This window comes from Malurus melanocephalus, unplaced genomic scaffold, assembly GCF_030028575.1.
Source record: "Malurus melanocephalus ecotype Western Australia unplaced genomic scaffold, MMel_1.1 scaffold_204, whole genome shotgun sequence".
Lineage (NCBI taxonomy): Eukaryota > Metazoa > Chordata > Aves > Passeriformes > Maluridae > Malurus > Malurus melanocephalus.
The window spans coordinates 28,451-41,927 of NW_026623436.1; the positions used below are offsets into that span (position 1 = coordinate 28,451).

General features: G+C 39.7%; 1 protein-coding gene across 2 annotated transcripts in view; it reads right to left on the reverse strand.

Annotated features, from left to right (window-relative positions):
• The window catches only part of LOC130577948 (putative N-acetylated-alpha-linked acidic dipeptidase), a 62,796-nt gene that overhangs the window by 20,187 nt on the left and 29,132 nt on the right, over positions 1–13,477 (reverse strand). The window contains exons 1-8 of one of the 2 annotated variants that reach the window (XM_057373655.1): positions 10,164–10,263; positions 8,555–8,666; positions 5,460–5,646; positions 3,846–3,947; positions 2,924–3,049; positions 2,102–2,288; positions 945–1,038; positions 548–646 (exon numbers count right to left, since the gene is read on the reverse strand). The exons of the other annotated variant lie outside the window; for it this stretch is intronic. Coding sequence (XP_057229638.1) covers positions 548–646; positions 945–1,038; positions 2,102–2,288; positions 2,924–3,049; positions 3,846–3,947; positions 5,460–5,646; positions 8,555–8,666; positions 10,164–10,263 — 1,007 coding nt within the window. Of the gene's footprint in view, positions 1–547; positions 647–944; positions 1,039–2,101; positions 2,289–2,923; positions 3,050–3,845; positions 3,948–5,459; positions 5,647–8,554; positions 8,667–10,163; positions 10,264–13,477 lie in introns of those variants that run through there. 2 annotated transcript variants of the gene reach the window in all.

The window sequence follows — 13,477 nt, forward strand, 5'->3', positions numbered from 1 at the left end:
TTCCATGTGCAAGTGACTTTCTACCTAGAATCAAAAGGCTCATTATGATMTGGAACTTCCCTGAGAAGGTAAGTGTAGAATTAATCCATATTTACAAAAAGTGTTACTCTACCAAGTAGGAAGATGTTAAAAAATGCCTTAAAAATACATTTTTTGTAGATGAATCATATTGTTTTCTCACTGTTGTTTTCCAAGATACTCCAAATAGCACTGTAAAGATGTCAAATGTGCTTTCTTATTTAGTTATTCCCACTTCATGCATTTTCAGCTAGTGTTAAAGCAGAGCAGGAAAGAATAATGACAAATGAAGTCTTTCTATTCAGCCACACTCTTGTTAACCAGGAGATGGAGTAGTAATAATGATACAACATTTTCACACACTGTAAAATCACACCAGTCTGCTAATTTATGATTTTTAATGTAATTTATTTTCAAATTCTAGTAATTACCACCAAGTGTAGCCCTGGAAGAAGGAAGTAAATTTTTCCAGAGCATCTCTGGTACCTCTAATCTCAATTTTGTATAAACAGGCAAGTGTTAGACAGACCTTGTAGAAGAGYTGCCTGTGAATCCTGGCCCTATGTTGTAGGACACATTGAGACTTCCCTTCCAGCTGCTGTCTGGAGCTGCAGGTCCTCCCATTGCACTGCMAAGTGAAAAGCAAGACAAAAGCAGTTGACCAGCAGGCTAAAACCTTAAATGCCCTTAATAATTATTGCAGCAAAAACAAGATGGGTTTACAAAATTCTTGAAAGCATGATTGCAGAAACATTGCTTTGAACTTTTCCACGTTTTCTGAAGCACAATTACTATGGACGAGTAGTAAAATACAAGAAGAGTAGTAAATACAAGTAATAGCATAGATTTTGCCATCTTAATATGCACAATTTGTCTGCACAYTTGTCACTACTGACTTGTGGTGAGGAAGGCTGATGGATACTCACCTCAGTAATACTTCTGCATCATGATATCCAATGGGATGAACCGGGATTTTGGGAATCCCTACACCTTCATTAACTTTATACCTGAAAGTRTACTCTGAGAAACCAGAACAAAATGTCAGGTTCATAGCATTCTTAGTGTCTTTTAACAAACTGGAAACACTTTCGAGCAGCGCAGCCACAGGCATGCATGATTATTTTTAATTCTCACATCATTTCTCACATACTGCTTCTAGGAAACCAAACTGCAATGACAGAACAACAAGCCCAGTAATGCATCTGCACAGCTGTGCAAAGAAGTCCCCACACTTGATGCAAGGTTAGATTTGCTGCCCAACCATATTWTAATATCCCAAGCTGGCTGTGAGGAAGCCCAGCCGCTGTGTGAGGTGAAGATGGCCCTGTGCAGCTGGTTGTGAAGCTGCAAAGGACATCCACAGATCCATTCACCTGTGCTGAAGGCAGGTAACGCCTCTCTGAGCCTGCTGGGCCTGGCACACAATCTCTCCTGGTTTTAGGTTGCCTTATGTCCCCAACAGTGGTCACACAAGCCCATGAGCTTTCCAGAAGCACCCCTGTGTGGCCATCCCATCAGCACCCAGCACTGGCAGGCATCTTAGACTGAGTTTAGGATGCCAAGAAGGACAAGACAAGCACGTGGTGACAGCTTTTGAAAGACTCCAGGCAAATGCTATTTTTGCTACAGRAATATTACTCGCCTTAAGGAAGATTTTAAACTGGTTTTCTGCTTGGAATTTATGATCAGCAAGGAAATGTACCTCCAAGTAAAACTATTAGTGTTCTTTGATGGTAGAGTATATTCTAGTTTAAACTGGTCCTCTTGAGAAACAAAGATAATTTTAAATGGTTATAAATTCTCAGCCATTTTCTTCTGCTTCACAGTCCTTACACATGCTGCTTTTCTAAGTGGGATCATGCAAAATTTTTCCTTAAAACTTTCTTCCCCAGCCTAGCTGAAACCAGTTGGAATGACAGAAGTAGAACTCAGTCTGCAATAGGAAAATTAACTACTGTTAAAAATAATTTCAAGCAGCTTTTTTCTCTGCATCTGTACTGAAAATAAATGAATTTCTAGTGTCCCACTTTCACCACCAGTTTATAAAGTACTTGATGGCCCTGGCTACAGAACTTTCACTCACCTTTTGCAGGATATCCTGGTGTTAGAGGGTCCCCAGCTCCATTCAGGTTTAAAACATTCCCACGCTGGACTCCTCCCCCTGGAAGRTTCCAGCCATCTGGATAAGGAGCTACTCCAGGGGCACAGTAGTCAGCAGGGTCTGAATAAAGTATGATCCCTTGGGCTCTTGCTAATATGGCATTTTTAACCTGTGAAATAATTTGCTTTTAAGAGGTGCCTTTTTTTTTTTTTTTTTTATGCAGCAATAAATCGGAATATAGTGATTTGCTTCCATGCTTTCCAGGCAAAAACTTACATAGTTTTAAAAGATGTGTATGTGAAAAAGTGAAATTGCTCCAGATTCAGCAAAAGAACAAAGCAGAGTGAAACAAAATATGTTCCTTATTTGTGTCAAATCTTTATCCTGACCRCTATTCCCACTGCCCCACTATCACCAATTTTGTCAGAGGTATTGTCTAAAGTCAAAAGAGATAGTTGCTCAGTTTTTGTGCATCAGGCTCCTTGTGAAAACGTTACTATTTCMAAGTATTGCAGTTCTATGAATGAAAAGTATCAAAAGACTTGGCTCTACAAACTACTCAGTTCCCCAAACTTTTCTCTTGCAAGAACTGCCTGGACCATTCACCATCATCTCTGTCTCAGGAGTTTAATACAGTCATCTGATTTTATTGYTTTGGAAGTTATCCTTGGACTGCAGTCCCAATGGATACATTGCAGGCTTCCTTCTGCTCATACATTCCAACACACAGCCCTCACTAATTCCCTCAAGCTCTACCATGAACAGCTCTGACMCAAGAAAGAAAAATTAAAAGACAACCCCTACTTTGTTTCCTCTGAAGATCTTCCCRTATCTGGCAATGACAATCTTYCCTGAACAGTTAATTCCCATTTCACGCTCCAGCTTAAAAAAATCTTCTGTACGACCATAATTCACATACACCAGATCTGCCTGTGCAGAAAAGAGAAGCAGTGTCATGGCAACTGGTCAGTCAACAAACAAAATACCCATTATCAGAAATACACAGTTTCATTCACTATTCATAGCAGATGAGTTGTTGGTTTGAGTTTGTTTTTCCATTTCTACAGATGAGATCCAGTGCCTATAAAAACAACAGCAAATATTCTGTAGGAACTTCTGATGTCTGGATATTATCCTACACATAACAACAACCCTGAAAACAGGCTGGAAAACAAGCCAACATACTTTGCTAAACTGACAAACTTCTCCAGCTGTGACAAAGTAGAGGTGTGCCTTGCACACACAAACACTCACTRCTGTATCAGCTCACCCATTTATGCRATGCAATGTTGTCCTTGACCTGTTCCATAATGAATTAGCAGATTAAGTGAAGAACTTTCATGGCCTTTGAAGCCATTCATTTAATCTATCTTCCAACTTGATTTAAATATTGCTACTTCTACCTGTGCCTTAAGCAAGACATCTAYATATGATTGAATAATATGGAACAATTTGAGATATATCCAAAATTTTCCATCAAGATAAAAGCTTTTCTCTTATTATGTCATTCAGAGTTACAGCAATTGGAGAAAGCTCTTTTTTTGGTCATACAAGACTTCTAACCTTTGCATAATATGTGGCCTATATATGCCTAATTGTTCATTAATTAAGACAAATAGTAATTAACACTACTTCAACAAATATATTTTGAGAAGTTGGAGCACTCTGTCCCAGGAAGTGTTTCAAAAAATAGGCAATAGTAGCTTTACATAATTTYTTTTCTTACCTCTGGCACTCCTTGTGCTGAAAAAGCATTATATGGTGGTAATATATCAGTAACATTTTCATACCCCTGTGGAGGTGGCTCAAACAAGGATGTATTGAAAACCTATAAAAAAATAACAGCAGTCTTTGGTCAAACCCTCCAGGCACAAATTCACACACTCAGCAAATGCTAACTRTAATTTAAACTTTAGTCAGAAGAGACAGTTATTCTGTTTCTGTGCATCAGACTCCTTGTCAAATAATTACTATTTGAAAACACTGCAGTCCTATGGATGAAAAGTATCGAAAGCTTTGGCTTTTGCCAAGTTAGTTAGCTTTTTCAGCAGTTTAAACTATCATTTCCATAAATGGCTAGCAAAAAATACAATTCTAACTAGCACACATAAATTCAAACAAAAACACAGCTAGGGATCWGGAGCTGCACTTTTGTAACAGAATACAGATATGAATACAAAGAGATTACATGTCAGAAGGTGATCATCAGTCACTGCCTGAACCTAAGCAAAGAAGTAGCTGAAAATTGTCGAGAGATGGTGACAGTAAAAGACATCTAGTTCATCCATGCCATCCCAGGATTCTTYTGTAGTTGCTCCCACCTGTATCATTATTATTATTCTCTTCATCTCTTCTCTAGCAAATCTCCRGTTAAAGGTGCTGCCTTTTCTCACTGTATTGTAACAGTCATGACACCCTTTGTCACCTTGTGAGATTATAGTTGAGACTGTTACAGGACTTCTGGAGGAATTCTGCCATTCTTTCCTCTCTAAGCTCATGTCATCCCTGTGCACATACCCCTTACTTTCTACCATGGCTCTTCATCCTTACTTATGTGCTATGATGCTTCTGTAGCAGTGCCATCTTCTCTGCTTGCTCAGGCTCCTTGTCAGAACTTACATCTACTTCTTTATTTCCCCAGAGATTCAAAAGGGAGAAAAGTTCATTAGTACTTCCAACATTAACTTAAGAGACACCATAGCAAGCCAGTGGGATCAGGTTCAGAGCAAGGGAAAMAAGGCAATATTACATAAAATTAATTGTATTGCTGCAATTCCTTACCTCAGTATGTTGTGGAAGCAAAGATTGTTCAAGCAGGGTTTGGGTAGGTACTTGGAAGAGAGATGTAATGAGGGTCACTGACTGGATAAAGAGTTGTAAAAGGTCTAATGAGGATTTTTCAAGAGACTAATTGCAGAGCATTCCCCTGAGCTGAAAAAAAATTAGACACTGGAAGAACTGCATGCCTGAAATACACTTCCATGTTTTTAAATGTCCCTGTGCATCCACTCCAGGCTGTTTATGGAAAAAGGATATTGGMCTAGATGTATCCTTAATCTAACCCTTCTAACACCTTATGGTCCATGGTGTAAACTGCAGCCTCTCCACATATCCTCACTCTTCTGTAGGAAGCACTGAGATTTCAGCCATTCTGCTGTGTTACTGCATAGCCTGGAAAACTTTTTCTAAATATTAATTCCCTTTGCACTGGATTTTTTTTTTTTTTTTAATAATATAAAGCACATGCTGAGCTGACTAGGTGAGAATGCAGAGGAAGACCCTGGGTTTTTTTTTTTTTTTTTGTTTTACATAGATATAGTTTTGTAATAGAAAAGATCACCTCATTTCCTTGAGCATCAGTTACTGAAATGTAGTTTGGCTGCTTTTCATTTGGGTATGAAAGAAGCACATCATAATTAACAAGTTCTGCTGAATCCAGTCCAAATTCCTTCCACTGGCCTTGAATTTTTTTGGCAAGAAGAAGATTCTGTTCCGTTCCTGCGAGGTGAGGCGACTTGGTAAATGAACTAGAATGAAACAGAAAACCACTAGTAAGCAGTGAATGCAGAGATACAACAGTGAAATAGGATCAGTGTGTACAAAGCTATTCTTCAAGACACAGTGCATGGACAGTAAGGTCCCACTGTTAAAGTTTGAGCTGTAGAACATGATTGTTTATCAGAGTCTGCATCAGGACATGTACAAAACACAGTCAGAGCAGAGGACCTTTCCTGAGGCCTTMAGGTAAGTCAGCTGAACTTTTCTCTGCATTAACAGGAATAGCACATCTACACACAAGCAATGGAAATCAGCATCAAAGATTCAGCAAAAGAATGCTAGCAATATGCAAAAAGCAGAAATAAATACAGGAAAGTTACACATTCAGAAAGGAACCTTCCAGATAATTCTGGCATCAGATGATTTGTACTKTTGGCATAGAATGTCCTAACGTCCAAATAATTTTAACTTGAAAATCATTACATCAAATCATCTGCATAGGTCTGCTCTTTTTTCTTAATCAAAAGCCTGRACAACAAAATCCTTCTTAACAACATTTACTTCCATACCAGCTATAACACCTGATGGTGATAAATAGTCAGGAATAGGATCCAGTCCCTTTAGGCAACCCTACAGAAATCTGTCTACAGTTTGTTCAGCCCACTGAACAAGTGAGTAATGGTGAAAGCTCATCAGTCAGTCAGGTACTCAGCATCAGCTTCAAATTCCCAAGCGGCTCCCTGTCAATGGCTGCCCCACTGATGTCAGATACCAGCAATTACCATTCATTAGTGGTAGCAAACACCGTGATTAATAGCACTTCAGCCAGTGATTTCAGTGTTTTTAACCCATATTCTTCAGTGTGTACYTCCTCAGCTTCCAAAGGAGAGTGATGTTCAAAGYCTTGTTAAAGTCARGRATGTTACAGCCACTGTAATGTCTCMTGCMCGTAGCCAGGCAACCACRCTGATCACACAAATAAATAGTAAATAAATCCGGACTTTTCCTAACTATATTCCTGTCCTTTATGTGCTAGGAAACAGATTCCAGAAGGATGTTTGGTCACCCTTCCAGGGACTGGAGCTGACCAGCCCACAGTCCCCCCACGCTGTCCTTACTGAAAAAAGGGGCACAAAATCAGCATGTTTTCAGCCAMCTGGGGCCTCTTTCTACCATCAGAACTTCTCATCTACAGCAACATTGCAATCATGGCATCGAGCTCTTTCACCAGTCCCACCTGGCCCCAGGATCTGAACGCACCCAGATTCTCTCAGTAAACCACAACCTTTTGCTCTCTGCTATTGTCATCCCCACTCTATAGACTGTGGAGTTATGCCCCAAGGTCTGGAAGCAACCTTTGTCAAACCTTGTTGCTTGTTTGCTTCTTGCACTTTAATTCTCGTAAGTATTTTAAGTACCTTTTAATTCCTTAAGTAGTCTAAATACTATACATGCCATCAGTAAAAAATATACTGAACAACACTGAATGTGTTTTTTTCCAATTTTTTACTTCTAAACAGTTTAATCCTTTTCAGAACTGTGATACAATGCTGAAACCAAAGAGTCTGCATTTTCTGAGACTTTAGTTTGCTTTCCCCACTTGATAAAAGCAGATATAGTAGTCTAAGAATACAGATTAAAATTCTCAAGTTCACATCTTTTGACAAACCTTTTGGATAGTGTATTAATAAAATTTTTCTGTAATTCCTGATTTTTATTTGAATTGAGGCAAAAAAAAAAAAAAAACCCCAACCAGCATGCAGCATTTGGCCCATCACCAAAGCAAGCAGAAAAATGMGAAACCATTAATATCCTACAGCCAAGAGACTTTAGCATAATTACAGAGCTATTTTATGCTCTGTTGCCTAGAGTCTCACTCAAGTATAATTTTCAGGAACTCTCCAATCTACTGAAAGCAACAAATACAAAATAAGATCAGGCCTRTAGACTAAAAAAAGCTAATTGATAAAAAAATGAAACCTTTTGGGTTTAGAATAAATGTATAAAAATCAAATTAGTCAGTAATCCTTTGATGTTCATGATACAGCTGCTGATTTACATGCTGAATACTAACATTTTACTAAACAGAGTTAGTATTTCTTTACTTTTCATGTGAATATATTTGTTCCTCTGTACAATAATGTGGGGTTGGACTTTTTTTCATTTTCAGTGGAATGGAAAAAAAAAAAAGAGGGTATTTTTATCTCCCTAGCATTTTAGATGTTTTGAAAGAACTACATGGATACACTAGGATGGAAAAAGGTATATTTACTAACAATTACAAGACTTAACCAGTACATGCACACTGACCATGGACAGAGCCCTTTATCTCTGAAACAGAAGATAGGGTATAATGGGATGCCAGAGCTCCCAATTAACAGCCCATTATCCACTTGGCCACTTGGAAGGAATTACCAGTTGTAAGTATACATGCAACTCAGTGTCATRCRAATTTRTAGCATTAWTTTTTAATAGATTAACTTTCTACTTAGATTGGCTGCTCAAACTGAAAGTTTAAGGAGACATTGAGCAGATGAGCAGTCAGATGYAATGCATGGCAATCACCGTATCTCAAATACAGTAAAATCATCTCAGTCTGAAAGAAAMCAAAGTTATCTGGCATTAGAGCTTCAGACACTTGCAAGAAAAAAAGGCACACCACTAAATCAAGATGAGAAATCATGAAGTGCGGGTAGCACTGGCAGCAATGCAGCTGAGGGAAGTACACTTGAGAGAACAACTACTTCAAAAAGGCAACTTCAAAAACGGGGAGGGTAGGAAACAGGAGAGTTGTCAGCCTCCATCTTCTTCCCTCATACAAACCAAATACTTCCAAAGCATCTTGAAAGCTCTGCTATCAGATGGGAGCTGATGTTATCACTTTCTGGCTTTTTGGACTGATAAAATTGTTCAAAAACCAGAATGCACAAGGCTTACCGAAGGAATTTCTTGATGTTCTCTGCTTTCATTTCAGCCACAAGTTTCTGTCTCACATTTTGATGGACATCTGAAGAGTTGGGTTTTTTCTCAGTCAGTTTTGTAAACCATCCTGTAACACATTTGAAAAGCTTCCTATTTAGCAAGAATGTCTACACATATTTGAGCACAGGTGCAACCTATGGTAGTGAACAGCTCAACCCACAAGGATGAACAGGGCTTAGAGCACCCTCTGTCAGTCTCTGCAAGCTCAGAGAAGTGAAGCAAAATAGTGAAACACATTTCATTGAGTGAAATGCTAACGGTGACATAATGAAAAGACYACACCCTAAATCCCTGGTAAACCCCCTTTTTAAGAAAGCCTCATCTCTCACTCATTTTAAACTACAGTTAAAACTCTCAAGTAACTGTTTGCAATGTGAGTGTAACTGTTTGAACTCCCGATACTCATGATGCAAGTTTATGCATATATTTTAAAACAAATGTGTAAGATAATCAAAGTGAAGGTCTAGGACTCAACAGCCACTCTGCCAGCCTTGTAATAGTTACAGACTTGGGGAAGGGTGGGGTTAGTCTATTTAATAATTAAAAAATAAAGTTAACTGTCACCCAAGTCAGTTTTAAAATGTTAAATATTTATTCAGTAGCCATAAATAGTAGTAGGAGAGGATATATTAACTGTATGGGTTTGTCTTGGAAAAAAAAATAAAAACAATAAAAAAATCCTTTTATTATTATAGTTAGACAATCCCAAAGGGGGAAAATTTTAAAGACAAATACATGTGCTGTCATATGCACAAGACCTGTTACACTTAAAAACAATTGTAGCAACACTCAGAACTGAAAAATGATGGTTCATCAGTCCAAGTCCATCTTGCCCAGTATCCTATTTTGGACCATGGCCAAAAGATGMTGTCCAGGGAAATGCATAAACATAGCACAAACATCAGAATTTTCCAGCTCAGGGATCTCCTAAATTAAACTAGTATTTTATATATTTAATAGCCCTCATGGATTTTTCTTTCACRCTTTAGCCTTAGGTTTCTGCTACAACACAAGTTTAAAAAGAAGRTGCAATTTTAGATTTTAAATCAAATGCTGCAAATGACTTCARAAAAGAATCTCTAGTGAAGTTCATTGTGCGTGATGAAAACTTCAGTAACTTGGCTGTCAGTCAAACTCCTCCTCCTCCTCCTCTACATTCTACACTTAATTCTAAAATAACAGCTGAACAGGAGCATTTAAATAGATCTTCAGCAAAAAACAGGAAATAATTTATTTATTTTTTTTTTTTTTTAAATCTGAGACATCTTGCAATTGCTGAAGTCTCAAACTCTTGTGTTAATCTTTCCTCTGAAAGCTTGGCTGCCTGTTTCGGGAAGCTGTCAGTTCACAAGGGCTGGTCCTGAACTGAAGCACGGAGCCATTCTATTCCTCACTCCCTAAAGACKGAAAGTGCTAGAGAGAAAAGCAGTGGGACGAGTACTTTACAAAGTCCCTAAAGAGCAGTATAATCCCCATACTTGTGAGTAAATCACAGCAGGGCTTGCACATGAGTATGAGCAGGGGAAAGAAGCTGGGGGCTGAGCCCCTGGGTTTCTGTACTCACCTGTAAGGAAACCCAGCAGGAAACAGCCCAGCAGCCCAGGGCAGATGAGCCATGCACGAATGGTGGCTTTGCTCCTGCTCCTGCTCCTGTTCCCGGCCATGCGGTCAGCACCGGCCGCCAGCTCGGCAGCCTCTGAGCGCTGGCAAGCAGCTGCCTTCCTCCTCCTCCTCCTCCTTTTCCTCCTCCTCCTCCTTCCACCCGCGGCCCCAGGGCTGTCCCTGGTGTCAGGAAAATTAATCCACAAGCACCAGAGGTTTATGTCCAAAAAGGAGACAGAGGAGTCCCTTTTTTCTTGAACATGAACTTTATTCATGAACAAAGGGAGAGGTCATGGGCATTTTCCGTGGGGTCTCTCAGATTCATAGAGGACGAAGCCTCTTTTATCCCAATTTCCAGGCTGCAGTTCCCTCTCTCTTTCCCCACTGGCTGAGGTACTTGAGAGGTACAGGCTCCCCAAAACGCCTGATGAAACCCCCACTTTTATCATGTTTCCCCCTTTCAATATACATTTCTGTGTCTCTGCTCTTGTAGTCCATTAACATAGTCTGGGGTAAGTCAATCAGTGGAATTCCTATGGAAACCTTCCTATTGTTTCCTTCTATCTCCCAGTATCAGCCTTAACTTACCCCCAGAGTCAGAGTTTGTAAAGACGCTCCCTTCTCATTCCTTTCACTTGCTTYTCTGTTTCTCGGCTCTCAAGCCTTAATCCCTGGGTGATGATGATACGATTTTCCAAATGCAATAAAACTCTCCCATTTCTTGCTCTCACCCCTCCAGACAACTCCTGTGTAGCTGCACGTGCATCTCTGTAACAAATATGTATTTAAGCTGCGCACCAAGCAATGCGTACGTACAATTTAAAAGGCTAATTTCTATTAATTATTAGGACTTTCTGGTTTTGAAAGTTCCTGTTTTAGGCTTGATCACWATCTGTTCCAGTAGAAGTGGCCAAGAGATGAAATTAGGGGAAAACTTGTTTTCTCTCTACCAATGAAACACTGAATTGCTTCTCTTCGTAACCCATGGTAACATTAATCCTTAGCAAATAATGAATACTTAGAGCAGCTGAGAGCACAGTTTAGACTGGCCGGTAAGAATACTTMCAGACATCATCCAGTTTGCAACTGGGAAAAGCTGAAAATTTATTTCCATACTCCAGCTAATTGCGCTTAAGATTACAAGGCTCTTAAAATCAACTTTTCCTTGTCTAATTWAGTCAAATCCATCAATATCTCATGGGGAAGGAAACAACTGCAGCCCAGGGAACAGTCAAAAAATGCATTCATWGAATCATCACATCTTGCACAAACTTAGTCTGACCTTGCACAYCACTCTCTTCTGCTGAGTTCCTTCATGGTTACATGGAAGCCAAGAATGATCTTTCTGCAAATGAGGATCTGCCCATTTGAGACCACTTATATGGCTGAAGGCAGGAAAGCTTTTCTGGGAGACTGGGCACGCTCCAAATTCCTACCACTCACTCCCAAAGTCAAAGTAGATACAGTTTGTGAAAGAAATGTTAGCACTCCAAGTATCAAAACTTTCTTAMATGCATTACAATGAGTTAGAAATATTCAGAAAAAAACAGAAAAGACTGGTAATGCCTTAATTACTTAAACTAAGGTTTTTCAGGGAAAAATTACCCCACCTGGGTATTCTGCATGAGTCACAGCCACTGTCTTAAGCACAGGGCTGGATGTTTTCTTCAAATGATAAGCACGTCCAGTTTTGTGATTTTTTTTTCYTGTCATTTCCCAACTGCTCATAAACCATCACAAATTCTGAACAGCAATGACATTTCACACCAGCATGTGAATTGACATATACAAACCAGATGGAATTCCACCTACAGAACTCATAAAGAATGAGCATATTGATGTATTATTAGCATTTATATAGCACCACAGGTGTAGGACTGGCACATAATAGACAGTAAAATGACAAGGGCTTTTGGAGATTACTATCAAAATTAGACCTCACATGATAATAACATCAGTGGGGGAAGAAAGTAAGAATAGTAATAGCGAGAATGTATGAAATGCATTTATTTCTATGCGTGYGTCTTTTTAAAGTGRCAAGGGCATTAGCAATGCTGAGGCYGAACAAGAAGCAGCAACCAAGTGGCTCCTACCACTCAGAATTACAGTCCTGCTACTGTTAGTTATTAGTTGTGACATGTTCTTACATGCCATGGGTGGCCCACAGGTGGAGGATGTTATGTTACAATTAAGTGCAAGTATAACATAGAGTGTAAACCTATCTTCAATCACATGCCCTCCAYGACAAAACATGGGCAGGAAATAAGACAAAACAGCTCATGGATTGAAATGAAGACAAGGGTATCACTTGCCGATTACCATTATAAGCAAAATAGATTCCACTTAGGGAAAAAATAATTTATTACAAATTAAAATAGACTTGGATAGTGAGAAACAAAGACAAAAATTAGACATCTTCTCCCATATTGCAGCCACTTTTTTCAGCTTAACCATCTTCACTCCTGACTCCTTTGTGCCACAGAGTTTCCACAGGCAACACAGGGGCCATCCTGGGATCAGGCCAGACAYCCTAGGGTACCTACAGTGTGATAAACATCTAGCTTTAAGCACTTGAATTAATCCGTACTGAGGGTGTTCATTTTCTAACAGAAGCATAGCCAACACCATTTGGAAGCTAATTGAATGTCTAAACCCTCGAAACAGAGCAAAACAGTACAGGGTAGCATTTGTGTCCTGCTCAGCTACAGGTCAGGTGAGACTACTCACAACACCTGAGGTGAACTGCAGAGCCTGTTTTCAGACAACTGAATACTGCTCTGGGTAGCCAGGGCACTCACCATGGGCTGCACCAGGGTCTGCACAGGAATCTCTGCTCTGACACTTGGAGCACCTCCTGCCCCTCCTTCTGCACTGACCTTGGGGTCTGCAGGGCTGTTCCTCTCACACATTTTCCTTCCTCTCTAATGTGGCTCTAATTTCTTCTGCAGAGTAACTTTCCTCCCCTTCCTAAATCTGTTATCACAGAGACACTTGCACCATCACTGATAGCTTGSCATTGCACAGTGTGAGTACATCTCGCAGCTGGTTGGCATTGGCTCTGTCAGACACGGGGGCTCCTCACAGAAGCCCTCCCACTGTAGCCCCTCACTACCAAAACCTTGTCGCACAAACCCAGTACAGATGGGGACACATTTTAGTAGGACCTCTTGCAATATGTCAAGTCATAGTTTTAAACTACAAGAGRGTAGATTCAGACTAGATATAAACAAGAAATCTTTTACAGTGAAGGTGGTGAGCCACTGGCACAAGTTTCCC